This window comes from Trachurus japonicus, chromosome 9 (assembly GCF_045865225.1).
Source record: "Trachurus japonicus isolate A0001 chromosome 9, Traja_1.0".
Classification (NCBI taxonomy): domain Eukaryota; kingdom Metazoa; phylum Chordata; class Actinopteri; order Carangiformes; family Carangidae; genus Trachurus; species Trachurus japonicus.
This window is the reverse complement of record NC_140915.1, coordinates 22,394,102-22,407,857: the sequence shown is the minus strand read 5'-3', so window position 1 is coordinate 22,407,857 and position 13,756 is coordinate 22,394,102. Positions and strand designations below refer to the sequence as shown.

The following is a 13,756-nucleotide window of genomic DNA, read 5'->3' as shown; positions in this document are numbered from 1 at the left end:
ATCTTACAGATAAGCCTATTATATTATTTTACATAGGCTAATGTCGTTAATGACTAACCATAACTCTACTGTGATATTGTAGAGAAGAAGATTTTTCTGGGTTAATAAAAAATTGAAAAGCCTGTCCCAAATAGCCCGGCACATCCTCTATTCTTTCTCTGTCAAAGCAGTGTGGCTGTAAGGAACAGGCTCCTTTTCTATTCTTAGGAGGAAAAAAATGAGAGCATAAAGAGTTTAATTAGAGGCTTCAGTTGCTGAGTGTGTTGGTAGATAGCGCTGCAGGCAGATCACAGACTCTTGTCAATATGTGGGACACTTGGCAGCAGCTGTATGGTGAGACAGGGCACCGAGTTACTGAGGTGTGTAGATGTGTCTGCACACGGAGGGGGTCTTTACCCTTTTCACCCATTTCAGACTGACAGAATGTGTTGAAATGCACCTCCCCATGTCTCTGACATTCATCCATGCATGCATGAGTTGCGTTTGTGTGTGTGTTTTATGCATCTGATGAAAAAAGAGCGTACATGCCACTGACTCACTGGCCGGCTACATTTGCTGAATGCAGTGGTATTTTAAGATTTAATTAGGTTTGTCCTGCACAGTAGGCAGCATGGTTTACTCGTATCCCTGCAGTGTACGAATGGTCACAGAGAATTACATAAATTAATATGCTAACAAATTGAAACACCATGTATAACAGTGGTTCTATTGTGACATACTATTTGGACTGTTTGTGTAGTTTATGTTCATCAAATGAACAGTATGTGCTTGTTAGGTTTTGGAAGGCAATGGAATTAGATCCAACACTGAAAATAATGCAGCCTATGTCAGAGCCATTAGGATATTTTAGTGAATAGAGAAGTGTTTATCCTTTTTCCTGCATTTCTACAAAAGTTCCAAAGATCCCTACGGGCTGCAGCTGCAGAATATTCAACCAAAATATTTTACTGTTGAAAAGTTGTGGCAGATTGCAGATTTGGAAGAATGGATCTAGAAATGTAGAAATTGTTGGGATCCTTGTTGCCAGCTGAAACTGCCTGTATTGTTTGCTTCCAACAAATGCTGTCAGGAAAGGTGGATAGATGCCTGCAGAGCCTCCAGTGACTGTGCACATATTGGCCAATGGGCCTGAATCAGTTGAAATACTTCATTCTGTGCTGTAGCACAAAGCTGTCTATTTCCCTAATAAACTACAGCTCCCTCCCCAAATGCACAATAGATGTTTCACGGTCCATTTGGTTTTTAAATGAAAACATTGTTGACTTGACCTGCTAGGGGGCCCCAATGGACTATAAGATGAACTGCAGGCCTTACCAGCAGCCACTGCAACAAGCGATCAGCAGATAATACATTTCTTGAAATAATGGAACAGACTCGTGGAGTGGAGACTATAAAGTTAACAAAGGTCATGGCTTTCATTGGCTGCTTTAATATAGTTAGTATAAACCTTATGTTAGAGTGGGACACAGTAGCCTAGTGTCAGAGCAAGGACTCTGAAAGTCTAGCTGGCCTATTTTATATAAATACCAAACAAGAATAGGAGTGGAAGTTCGGAGTTTTTACATTTTTCCTCTTCAGTCCCCACTGCTCTCAACCAACCAGAATAACTGATAATAAAATAATAACTTATGGACTTTGTATGGACTTTGAATCACAGTGCCAACCTCCTACACTTCAGGCTTTATAAAACACACACACTTCACTAATATTGTTTTTGCTGCTTCAGATGCACAACAGTTATTGTACGTATATAGTATTGCACTTTTAGCTGATACAGCATGTTGCACTGTGGGTGGCAATGTTGATCAGTCCACCACTTTGGTCCACACTGAAAAATATCTACAAATATGGGATGAATTGCAGTGCATATTATGAAGACATTCATTGTCCCTAGTGGATGAATCATGCTGAAAAGTTGGGTGTTTATTGTTTCAGACTGAAATATCTTAACAAATAGTGGAAATGTTGTGGCGACATTATTGGACTTTAGATGGGAAAAGTTTGATACAGATATTTACTCCATGATAAACTGTAATGACTCTTCTGTTCTTCTGACAGGTTGGAAACTTTGGTTCAGTGTAAAATATCTTAGCAACTACTTGATGATGCTTTACACAGACAGTCTTGTTCCCCAGAGGATGATAGCCTACGTGTTGGCCGCATTATTAGATGAAATGGGAAAGGACAAGTGTTGAGTTGAGATTTTTAGTGCATGTGAACTTCAGTGAAACTGTTGTGGTGATATTAATGGATTTAAATGAGTTTCACTTTTCACTCAAATAGCTTGTAGAGATTTAATTGGGGGCAAAGTATGATATTATCAAGCTTTGCCCCCAATTAAATCTCTATCATGATGTAAATATCTGTATCAAATTAATACAGATATTTACTCCATGATAAACTATCAAACTTTGCCCCCAAGTAAATCTCTACAAGCTATCATGGAGTAAATATCTCTATCAAATTGATACAGATATTTACTCCATGATAAACTGTAATGATTCTTCTGTTCTTGTGGCAGGTTTGCAACTTTGGAACAGTGTAAAATAGCCACTTGATGTAGGCTATTGCCATGATGCTTTAAGATAAGATATACTTTATTAGTCCTTGACAGGAAACTTGTCTTGGGCACAAGTGCTGACACAGCTGCATCTAAAACCACACATAGCGAGCACATGGTACTCATACATCTGCACATTCACATGTACACATAGTGTACGCACACATCCACACATAGTGTATGCACACATCCACATACACACAGAAAACATAATTACACATGGTGTACACATATATGTTCATATACACACAGAGCATAATACACAGAATATATTACACATGGTGTACACATACAACTATGCAACAACCAGGGAGCCGCAGAAAGTATGGTGCGCGTGGAGCACATTATTTAGATTAAAATAATAAAAAAAGAAAAAGAAAATAAGATAAAAAATAAAAATAAGACTCAAACGTCCGTGACACCTGCTTCTACTCTACTATGGAGGAGGCAGGGCCGGTTTTTTGTTAAGAAGTGCTATGGAGGTGGGAATGAACGAAAATCTAAATCTATTACTTTTGTATTTACTGGCCCTGAAACGTCTTCCCGAAGGAAGGAGTTGATATTCTGACAGGAGGATGTTTGTTGGATCATTAAGGATCCTGTGTGCCTGTCTGATCACTGTTGTTTAGTCTGAAGGGATGCATAGTCTGTTATTCCAATCACCTTCATGGCTGTTTTAATCATTGTTGTAACCTTGGCTCTCAGCTGGACAGTGGCAGTGCCATACCAAGCAGTCAACCCATAACAAATAATACTGTCAAGCACTGCGTTGTAAAATATAAGCATAGTATTAGGGTGTACTCCATAAAGCCTAAGTTTATGGAGGAAATGTAATCTTTGAGCCAGCTTGGAACATAAGGCTTCAACATGATCATTCCATCTTAGTTTGCTGTCTATCATGACACCCAAGTATCTGTATGAATCCACCTGTTCTATTTCACAGTCTCCAATGATAACAGGGTCATGGGCTCGCACCTCTCTTGGGTCAAAAATTATTTCTTTTGTTTTAGCCGTATTAAGAATAAGGTGGTTACTGTCACAGACAGGTTTGTTCTCCAGAGGATGATAGCCTGATGTCTTTAGTGACTCCTTGATTTCCCTCCTGGGCCACATTATTAGATGCGAAAATGAATGGAAAAGTAGCCTACAAGTGTTGAGTTGAGATTTTAGTCCATGTGAACTTCAGTGAAACTGTTGTGGTGATATTAATGGACTTTAGATGGGTTTCACTTTTCCACTCAAATAGCTTGTAGAGATTTAATTGGGGGCAAAGTTTGATATTATCAAGCTTTGCCCCCAATTAAATCTCTATCATGGTGTATATCTGTATCAAATTGATTTACTCCATGATAAACATAATGACTCTTCTGTTCTTCTGACAGGTTGGCAACTTTGGTTCAGTGTAAAATATCTTAGCAACTATTTAATGTATTGCCATGATGCTTGACACTGACAGTCTCCCCAGATGATGATGTTGTCTTCAGTGATTCCTTGATTTTTATCCTAGGCCACATTTTTGGGATAGGTGGAAAAGGACGGGGGTTGAGTTTTAGTGCATGTGAACTTCAGTGAAACTGTAGTCTAGAGCTGCTCTGTAGGGCTATGGCAGCGTACACCTGGACAGGTCGCCACTCACGCTCACTCCAATGGGCAATTTAGAGTTGTAGGCTATATCTAATTTAATGTGTTTGGACTGTGGGAGGAAGCCAGAGAAGGCTACAAGCAATCAAGAAAATTGTACAAGCAATCTCCAGCCAGAAGAGGCCTAGGAATCAAACCCAGAACCTTCTTGTTGTGACACAACAGTGCTAACTGCTGTACCATCGAACATAAAGTTGTAACAAATGCACTCTGCTTCAACCAACCAACCAACCAACTCTGCCATCATCCCCCACCCTACCTAGGCTACTGCAGAAAAGCTGAACATTTTAACATGCGAGTCAATGGAGACTTAATTTCTTCAGACTGGGAGGTGCTCGTTTATAGCCAAACATCTGCAAACTGGAGACATTCCCATAACCATTGGCTGTGTTTATCAAAAGCAAATATTAACATAACACCAAATTAAATTCATGAAAGCATGGTAGGCTAACTGCAAGGCATAAAAAACATTTACGGTAGGCTATAGGGCAGGCTATCAGACAATCAAGTCGAGTAGCCTAAAGTTTGGCAGTTTAATCTATTGATCTATCCGGTTGGACTTCAGACTGCATGGCAGACTTTCACCTGTGACTGCCTGGTACATGCAATTAGCAGGATTAATGACTTAAATCAAGATTACGTGGAGCACAGGAAGACAAGACAAGTAGCTAATAGTTCGAGAGTGAAGTGAACAGTTGTCATGGAGACTCAACCACCCCCCTCTGTCTGTCTCTCTCTCGCTCGCCAGTCGCCTCCCCCTCCTCCCCCTCCTCCTCCCCCTCTATATCGGTCCGCCCGCCCCACGGCCACTGCAGCAGTGAATTGGCTGCTGATTCACCACAGGGCTGCCCTCCCTGCGCGTCGTCACTCCATTTAAATTCACCACAGCCGTCCGCTGTCGGCATCTCTAGCTCGCGTCTGAGGAGGAGCTGGGCTTTTTTTTTGTTGTTGTCCCCCTCCTGTATCAGTTTTAACTCTTAACACACACAGATACACACACCCCAGACTCCACTCTTCTCCCTCGGCATGTCTGCAGAGATGCGGCGCAGCAGCTCCTTTGCGGTAAGTGTGGGAGAAGATGATTTAGGAAACTCTTGGTGTCGTCATTGTTTAACAGCCTGTAGCTCGTGTGTAGCCGAGCCCCATAAAGACACACCATTGTTGTAAAGTAAACTACGATCAGCGGGACCGTCAACTGCTGCCTACTTTATCTGTTTCTCTCTGTTTGGAGTCATTGTTTTAATTTTTATGCCTCAGTCAGTTCGCTGTTTGCTCCTCTCTCAGTCCAAACTTCCCCTATGCTGTCGGGTATTGTCTTTTAACACGCGCTGAACCGTTTGTCCCCTTTTGAATTAATGTTTGTTCAAGCACGCGGAGGTTTTTTTTTTAATCATCAGCTGGAAGAAATGAACTAATCAGTCTTTAAAATGTAGCTGGAAAGTTTCACTGTGGAGCTTCACTGGTGATATTTTCTCATCATGTTTAATGTGAGCTGTTGGAAACGTGTTTTTTTTTTTCTTTTACAGTTAATCTATATTTAGCCGGGCTTAATCCTGTCTTATGTAATGTAACAGAAACATGGTAAAGACACTGGGGATGGTTGTTATTGTGATTTATCAGTGTCTCTCTATAGTGAATGTGTAGCTGCGTGAAGACTGTTCACTCACCTGAATTTACTCGCCCAAAAAGCCATTTTTCCCCTTCTCAATGACAGTGTTTTCACAGCTTGAAGTGGAGACAATAGGTCTATTTTAGCTGCATCTAAATTCTGCTAATAATAGGTTGCTGCACTGTGACAATCAAAGAAAGCTGTATCCTTGCTTCCAAACACTGAAGCTGTCATTTCCGTTCACCTGCTGTTCTTGTTCGTGTGTTCATTCTGTGTTAAAAGGAGGAGAGCAGTTGTGGTGGCGCCTCATACACACACACACAATCCTAAATGTAAAGGTACAGTTGATATTCAATGCTGTAATCATGTCTCCATGACCAGGTCCCGATCAAGAATATAGAGAGGGAGCTGATCTGCCCCATCTGCAAGGAGCTCTTCACCCACCCTCTGATCCTGCCCTGCCAGCACAGTGTCTGCCACAAGTGTGTGAGAGAGCTGCTGATGCTCAACCATGAGGACTCTTTTGATGCCGGATCAGAGTGTTCCCTGCCGGGCAGCCCCAGGTCCAGGGTGCCCTCTCCCTCCATGGAGAGGTTAGACAAGCTTGTGAGATCAGGTGGGTCTCGGGGTAAGGAATCTTAAATATCTTTTTATTTTTTGTACCCTTGTATACTGAATGAACGTGCCTTTCTACAGGAGGACTTTTACTGTGTACAGATTAGTGCAGGGGACTGGATCCTGAATTTCTCCAAGGTGAAAGGCATTTCACAACAGCCTGTCGAGGCATTAGTAGGAACTGTGCTCATGCTGTTGTGGTGCAGGCCGGTCAGCCCGATTATCTGTGTTATGTGAGCTGATGGAAGCTAATAATAACATTACTGCTTCACAGGAAATGCAAGTATCAAACGCATCTTTACGCCATTTGCGATCAGGCTTCTAAGGAAGGCATTACCAGTTCTGTGTCGGTAATGTCAACTTCCTGTTTCATTGTCTTCCCACCAGTTCCCTCAACTTCAGTTTTTAGGCCTACTGTCACATCTGCAGCTGCATTCAACAGGTGGCTGCATGATCCTGGGATATACCTCCTATAGAAAAGAACAAAAGGTTTTAAAGATATTTCTGTTGCCAAATAGAGACTGAAAGCATTTAATTTCCTTCGCAAGTCCGATGGATAGTGCCACTGTGAGCAGGACTTCATGAAACAATAAGCAAATCCTTTGCTCATGCAAATTTAAGGTTGACAGTGAATAGGCTCATGGAAACTATGCGTAGGACAAAAAGAGCATTATTTCTTGTATATCTGGGCAGACATCACCCCTCCCCTTTCTCTCTTGTCCTAGATAGAATAGAGTAAACATAAAAATGATTTAATAGTTTTACGCCTCAGCTATGATAATGTCAGTCATAATGTCTTGTTTTAATCCTGTCTGCCTTTACAGGCATTATTAAAGAGATGACAGAGGAACTTTACAAGTCTACCAAGAGAAAAGAAAGGTTGACAAGCTCTCTCAAGCCCTAATTGTCTTCGCTGTCTGCCTCTAATGGCCCAGGGGAATCAAACATCCCCTCCAATCATGCAGGGACTCATATAGTCATACACATGTTTTAGTAAGAGAAAGGAAAGTAGTTATCACATATAATCACATATACCGGCATGTGTGTTTGTTTTTATGTACACATGAGTGAACAAAGCACATCCGTAAGCTTCTTTAAGGCATTTTCAACTCCTAAATCCAAGCTGAGCTGGCGGGAGGGAAAGCTGTGGATTGTCACATCATTTTCAAGTCTGCTGTTGAACATGTGGCACTCTGCAGCCAAGCTTGAGTAGACCAGTGTCTAAACCTGGGAAACTGCACAGTGGGACACAAGGCTGCCTTTCTGAGAGATCTGGGCTACAGGCCATTTCCATAAAGATGTCGTCTCATTTGTACTCTTGTCCACTCTCCTTGACAGGGCAGAGTTGTGTCTGACTTCCATGCCACATACTGATTATAAGCAGATTTTTAGAGCATCTACTGGAAAAGTGAGAAAATTAAGCATAGTCAAAATAGTCAGTATGGATACTAAATATGGATGCACCGATGTTGATACCAGCATCAGGTACTGTATCGAGTCCGATACCATGTGCTGTACTTGTTCTCATAAAATTGTTCCGATACCACAGCACCCGATAATACTGCAGACGACATTGTTAAATATTTGTATTACTGTTGTCAAGATGTCTACAAAATGTCTGGTAAAATAATATTGTTAATACAACTTTTATTTCTATTTGTGGAATTTCAAGTTCACACATGGATTTATTTTAGTGAAGTCCAAGTAACTTAATAACATTTATTACTAAGTGTAAAAGAGGTGAACTATAATATACTGTATAGCCCTAGAAGCTGTCAATATGTGGAATGGAACTGGTACACAAGTCATGACACAGCAGAGTGGACATAAGTGGCCAGCATTAAATGTTTTACTTGTGATTTTAGATTTGCAGATACATTTTAGGTTTTATTTTGATGATAATCATGGATCTATGTTAAGTAGTTGAACCAAAAATCCACACTAAATAAATATTACAGTTTTTGAGTGAGAATTCAGTCAAAAGAAACAGAAGAGGTCAAATTGTGATTACTTGTTGGTATCATGTTCAGTTATTGAGAAAGATGTAAAACAAAAATGAGTGCAGTTGACAACACTATTGTACAGTATTGAATTGGGAAACAAACTAATTTGGTGCTTCTTGGTATCCATAAAACTAAGATGCAAAGTATAACCTTAGAGCAACGATGAGAATCTAAACCAGACGAGCTAAACTTTTTTTTTTTTTCAAGCAGTTATTGAGTCTGGGCTCTTGAACACTGCCTCCCTCATTCAGACTCGCCCCCTCCCTCAACCTGAATGAGTTCATTCTTCACTGGCAGGACTGCATCTGTTGACGCAGGAATAATCAAATCCTGCTTTTGAGTAAACAAATCTCACAGCACCAAGACAAGGCTTGTGTTGAGTCGATACAATACAATACAATACTCTCATTCTGAAGTGTAAATTGTGGCATCATTACCCATTTAAAGTTGATTAAATAAACACACATTTTTTGTAGTGTCTCCCATGAAGAAACTTTGAGATCAGTCCGTTTAACATGGACTATTAACGGATCATGTACAACTGGAATTCCCTCAAGGATTAATCAGGTTGTTCTGGTGTTGAAGTGCATTTAATCACCTGATTACAGAACACAAATAATCATTGGTATGGGAATATTTGAGAAACCTTATTAGCTTCACCTCCAAAACGGAGTAAGTCTGCAGACCGGCTGGGAGATCAGATCATTGGTTGTCATGGTGACACAACTTGCCTGTGAGGAATGAATGAGGGATTAGGTGAAGGGAGAGACAGAAAAGACTTAAGGCTATATTTATCAGTGTGCAGCTTGAACAAGCCTTGCTGTGCTTGGGCAGGGAAAGGCGGCTACTAAAACTCCATCAGTTTCTAAACTCCATCTTATATTGTTACTCGGGCTCAAACAGAGCATGATCATTTTATGTTCAGTTAACTCTTGACAAGCGCACTTCTAAATTGGTGTACATGGTCATATAGAAATTGTTTGAAATGTTGGTAAATATGTGGGTTCTTCCTCAGTTGGCCTCATAGCTCATATTTATGCTAAATGTGAAGCAGCCTAGTTAATAAAGTTGCTATACCTATTTCTCAGTTTTCACGTGGCACATTGCAGGGTCTGCATATATGTGCCACATCTGTTAATTTTTTAAACAATGGCTTCTTAATATTGCCAGTCATCATTTATTTTCTACATTAGTGGTAGATTTTGATCAGATTTACCTCTGGTGTGGTTGAAAAGTGTGCACAGGCTGACTTTTTTTTTTTTTTTTTTTAATTTCTTGGCATCTCTTTTTTAAAACAGGATCCAAGCCAAAGAGCCTTAAGATTGCACTTGATCTCTGCATCTAGGAGATCATGATTTAAGACAGAGCTAAAGCAGTATGTTTAGGGAGTTAAGTGAATGATCAGTCTAGTTCGTTTAATCTGAGAAAAAAGAACTGCAAAAGGTTGTGTGCTGCTACGAATCTTGTCTTCTACCAATCTAGCTGTTTCCAGACTTGATGCTAATTAACTGGAACTAGAACAAAGCTAATTGTCTCCTGGGTCGAGCTTCATGTTTAGCGTAAAGGCATGAGTGGCTTTCTTCTCATCTAACCCTCGGCAATAGTGAGCAAAGTAAGTGTGTCCCAAACTATTCTTTGACGTAGATTTCTGATGAACACACTTAATTAGAGCAATGTATTTATTTTTTTTCTTTCAAAACGGCTTCAGTCTTGAAAATCTGTTCGTTCTGTTTTGACTTGCAATGGCTTTGTACTTGCATGCCGACCATGTATGTCGATTAGTGCACAAATCAAGAGTTAATTGTATTTGAATAACTGTTCACATCCTGTATGTGTATTTTAAACACTGTTTTGTATTTCACTCTAGCATTGCCACATTGTTTTTGTTTTTTTACTACAAGTTCTGTTTTTAATTTTTAATTTTACTCTTTAGTTTGTTTACTTTTAACTTTGTTTCTCCAATGCCATGTTTAAACAACAATAATTAACTGGTTTCACACCTCACTTCACATTATGTATTGTTTCATTTTTCTTGTTGGTCTCACCTCACTTCTCTGTTCATTGCTTGCAGCCACAGTGCGAAGGTCGTTCGGAAGTCGAGGTAGACGCGGGCTCCGTGTTTTGAGTAGCTGTAGTGAGTACAGTGTTACTAGAACCCCTGTGAAACCCTAGTTTGGTTCTACCTTTTCTCTACTTAGTCTACTTTAGCTCTGTCTACACAACCATCCAAACTCACACTACTCATTAGGTATAAAATAAACTTTTACTGTAGTTGCTTCATTTAATAACGAAGACCATGCTATTAATTCATTGTTGTACAGTAGGTGATAACTGAGATCTAAACTCGTATGCATCTTTTTTTTTTTTTATGTCCACTGAGCAAAAATGAGACCTAAAAAATCATATTCATAAGGCATGCAAAGATGGTTAGTCAAAGTCCTTCTGGTGAAACACTTTCTAACCTTGAGTCAGCATACGAGTAGGGTATGGTAAAAGAGGAGTGGCATACAGTGAAGAGGGAGAGATGAGAATCAAAGGGAGGTAGAGGCCTCGACAGGGAGGTTGGAAAGTGGTAAAAAGAAATTGAAAGGAGCCAAGACTAAAATTAGGTAGAGAGGGGTGAGGATGTTGCCTAGGAGGTGAAGTGGAACAGGAATTTGAGTGTATGAGCGCCTGCCCAACACCCTGGCCTGTGTGTGTGTGTCTACACCACCAGCTAAGCTTTGCATTCATTTCGTAAAACATGGAGGAAAGTAAAGCTGCTTTATTGCAATGGAGAACTGTAGGTCTCTGTTTTTTAGACACACACACACTCGCGTATACACACACTTAGGGTAAACCTACAATATGTTTGGACTTGCTAAGATTCTTAACTGGCCTTTTCTGACTGATATCTGTGCCTTTAGGCTGCTGTTTATGCTTCACTTGACTATCATAACTGTTTGAGAAACAGATTGCAAGAACACAGACCTGTTTGAGCTCACCTCTAATCATTTTGGGCGTGATGAAATTAGATGTGTCAGATTGCCATCCAAGTAAAACAATCCTGAATGGCATTTTCTTTTTAGTTAAATTAGGCCAATGATTGCAGTAATTTAACATGCTCAGTGGATGTTTTAAAGGAAAAAAAGTCATTATCTTTTGCGCTTAAAGCAAAGGGGAGAATTTTGTCTCCAGTCAAATCCCCTCAAGAAGAATGGACAACAATAGAAACAAAAACAAATTTAACCAAAATGCAGAAAATGATGAAATAACATCATCGATAACAAATGGGGGAAAAAAAGGAGCATGAAAATGAAAAGTGGTTTCTTTTTCTTCAGCCGTTTAGTGAATGGATAACATCAGTCTCACATTTGTTATTTGTATAAAGAAATTATAAAGCATTTCCATTAATCAATTTTTTACATAAATTTGTTGTAAACTTTCCCCCAAAGCAGTTGCTGACATAACAAAATACAAATACAAATGTTTGGATAGTAGACTGTCATTAAACAAACAGCTTTAATAAAGTGGACCATAAACATGCTAGTAATACTACTACTACTACTACTCCTTCTACTACTAACGCATCAGTTCAGACATCAAACTGTGTGCGAGGATTTGTGCAGGGGAGCAGAGCCAAGCCCTTTTTTGCACAGTGAGACTGAAGCAGCTCCGCAATGACTCGTCAGTTTCTGCCTACGACTCTGCCTCCCTCTGCAGATGCATGAATCAAAACCCCAACGCACACGTAAGCCCTTTGCTGCAGATGCCTCTGGTTTGCTTTGTGTTGGTGTACACCTGCCATCCTGGCCAGAGAGCCCGAGTCACTGCAACGTCCCAGCATGACTCTTTATTACATGAATAAAGAATCATTTATATATACAGTACATAGCTGTCTGTGCAGGGTTAAAACTGGCCCTCTGCATCATTCTTTGGCTCACACATGAAGGCTTCTCTCATCTAGTATCTTCACTTGTCATAACAAGACCATGTCACCCTCGTCACAATTTTCCATCACAACATCACAGTACAATTTTTTAAATTTGCCTTTGTCATATGGTTTCAGGTAGCAAGGGCAAATGGAGTGTCAAACAAAGCCAAGTAGTTCAGTTTGTCAAGATCAGGCAGATTTTTGCCTCTAGGTAGTGAAACTGTCCCAGCACTGTCACAGTCTTCAGTTCTGCTCATGTCACTCAGTCACATGGCATGCACATGGCTACTCACATATCACATAATTTATATGTTTGGTGTTCTGCCTCTGCTTTTCCCTCAGCTGCACCTTTTTTGTGTGCTGTGTTGGAGTAGTTTCCCTGTATTTCGCTTACCTGAGGAGTGTTTGATTTAATTTTCAGGTCCTCGGAAACGGAGTGGAAATTCTGGCTTGCAAACTGAGATAAATCCAGCACTCCTCGCTTCCCCTCTCCCCCACAAACGTGAAGCAATATTTTTATTTCCTGCGTGTGTTGAATTCAGTTTGCTGGCTTTAAACGTGTGGTAACAGTGATTACTGGACCCTGCTTGTGTCTGTGATGTGACCTTGTATAAGAGATCCTTTTGTTTCCACCTCATGTTGCTGTGTCGCTGTCTTGTTACTGATGCGGCCGCATCGTAACAAGTACAGTATTGCGAAAAACTCTTGAAAGCAGTTGTGCTTTAAGAGGAGGTTTGTCTTGTGAAAATAAGTGTTGTTGCATTGAACTGGACATGTGTTTTTTTTTTTTTTTTAGTTCAATTATTTTTTTCTTTGAATTGAAAACTTAAGTTCTGTTTCATAGTGTAATTCATTTGCATTGCTTGATTTTAAGATTTCAGTGGTTTGTCACATTGTCATACTTTTTTATTTTTTGTCTCTTACTTTTGGAAAATAGGATTATTTCCTTTTGTCCAGATCATTGTTAGCACTTACAATAATCCCCCCACTCCCTGTGGTAAACATTGAATGACTTGCAGTGTAAAATTGATTTCTCATGACGACAGTGTATTCTTTATAAGCTCCAAGGATGCTATCCTCCCCATGACTACCCAGTAACTCATCACTCCTCAACCTGCCCCAGTAGTCTTGCACTGTCTCTCTGCCTGGACTTTATTTCCCTGTATGACGACTGCTCGATTATATTGCTTGTACTGGTGTTTTGCTTCATACATCCACCTCTCTATTGAGTAGTGGTCATTGTGGAAATAAATCGCAGTGGGAGACACCCTGAGGCCCTATTTGTGAAGGCTTGATATTTCCATATGGCTTATCAAAGGCATTTTTGTCTTAAGATCATACTTGGAAGGTCAGTGCCGATGATGTAATGCTGCTTTTGTGAAACGCGGCCCAGAATCTGTTGAACACAAACGGGG

General features: G+C 40.2%; 1 protein-coding gene across 4 annotated transcripts in view; it reads left to right on the top strand.

Moving 5' to 3' along the window:
- The window catches only part of trim36 (tripartite motif containing 36), a 31,503-nt gene that overhangs the window by 1,171 nt on the left and 16,576 nt on the right, over nucleotides 1-13,756 (top strand). The window contains exons 2-4 of one of the 4 annotated variants that reach the window (XM_085786558.1): nucleotides 6,192-6,438; nucleotides 10,500-10,562; nucleotides 12,763-12,843. In XM_085786558.1, coding sequence (XP_085642684.1) covers nucleotides 6,192-6,438; nucleotides 10,500-10,562; nucleotides 12,763-12,843 — 391 coding nt within the window. Of the gene's footprint in view, nucleotides 1-4,987; nucleotides 5,264-6,191; nucleotides 6,439-10,499; nucleotides 10,563-12,762; nucleotides 12,844-13,756 lie in introns of those variants that run through there. The other 3 variants (XM_085786561.1, XM_085786560.1, XM_085786559.1) reach the window with 3 other exon arrangements.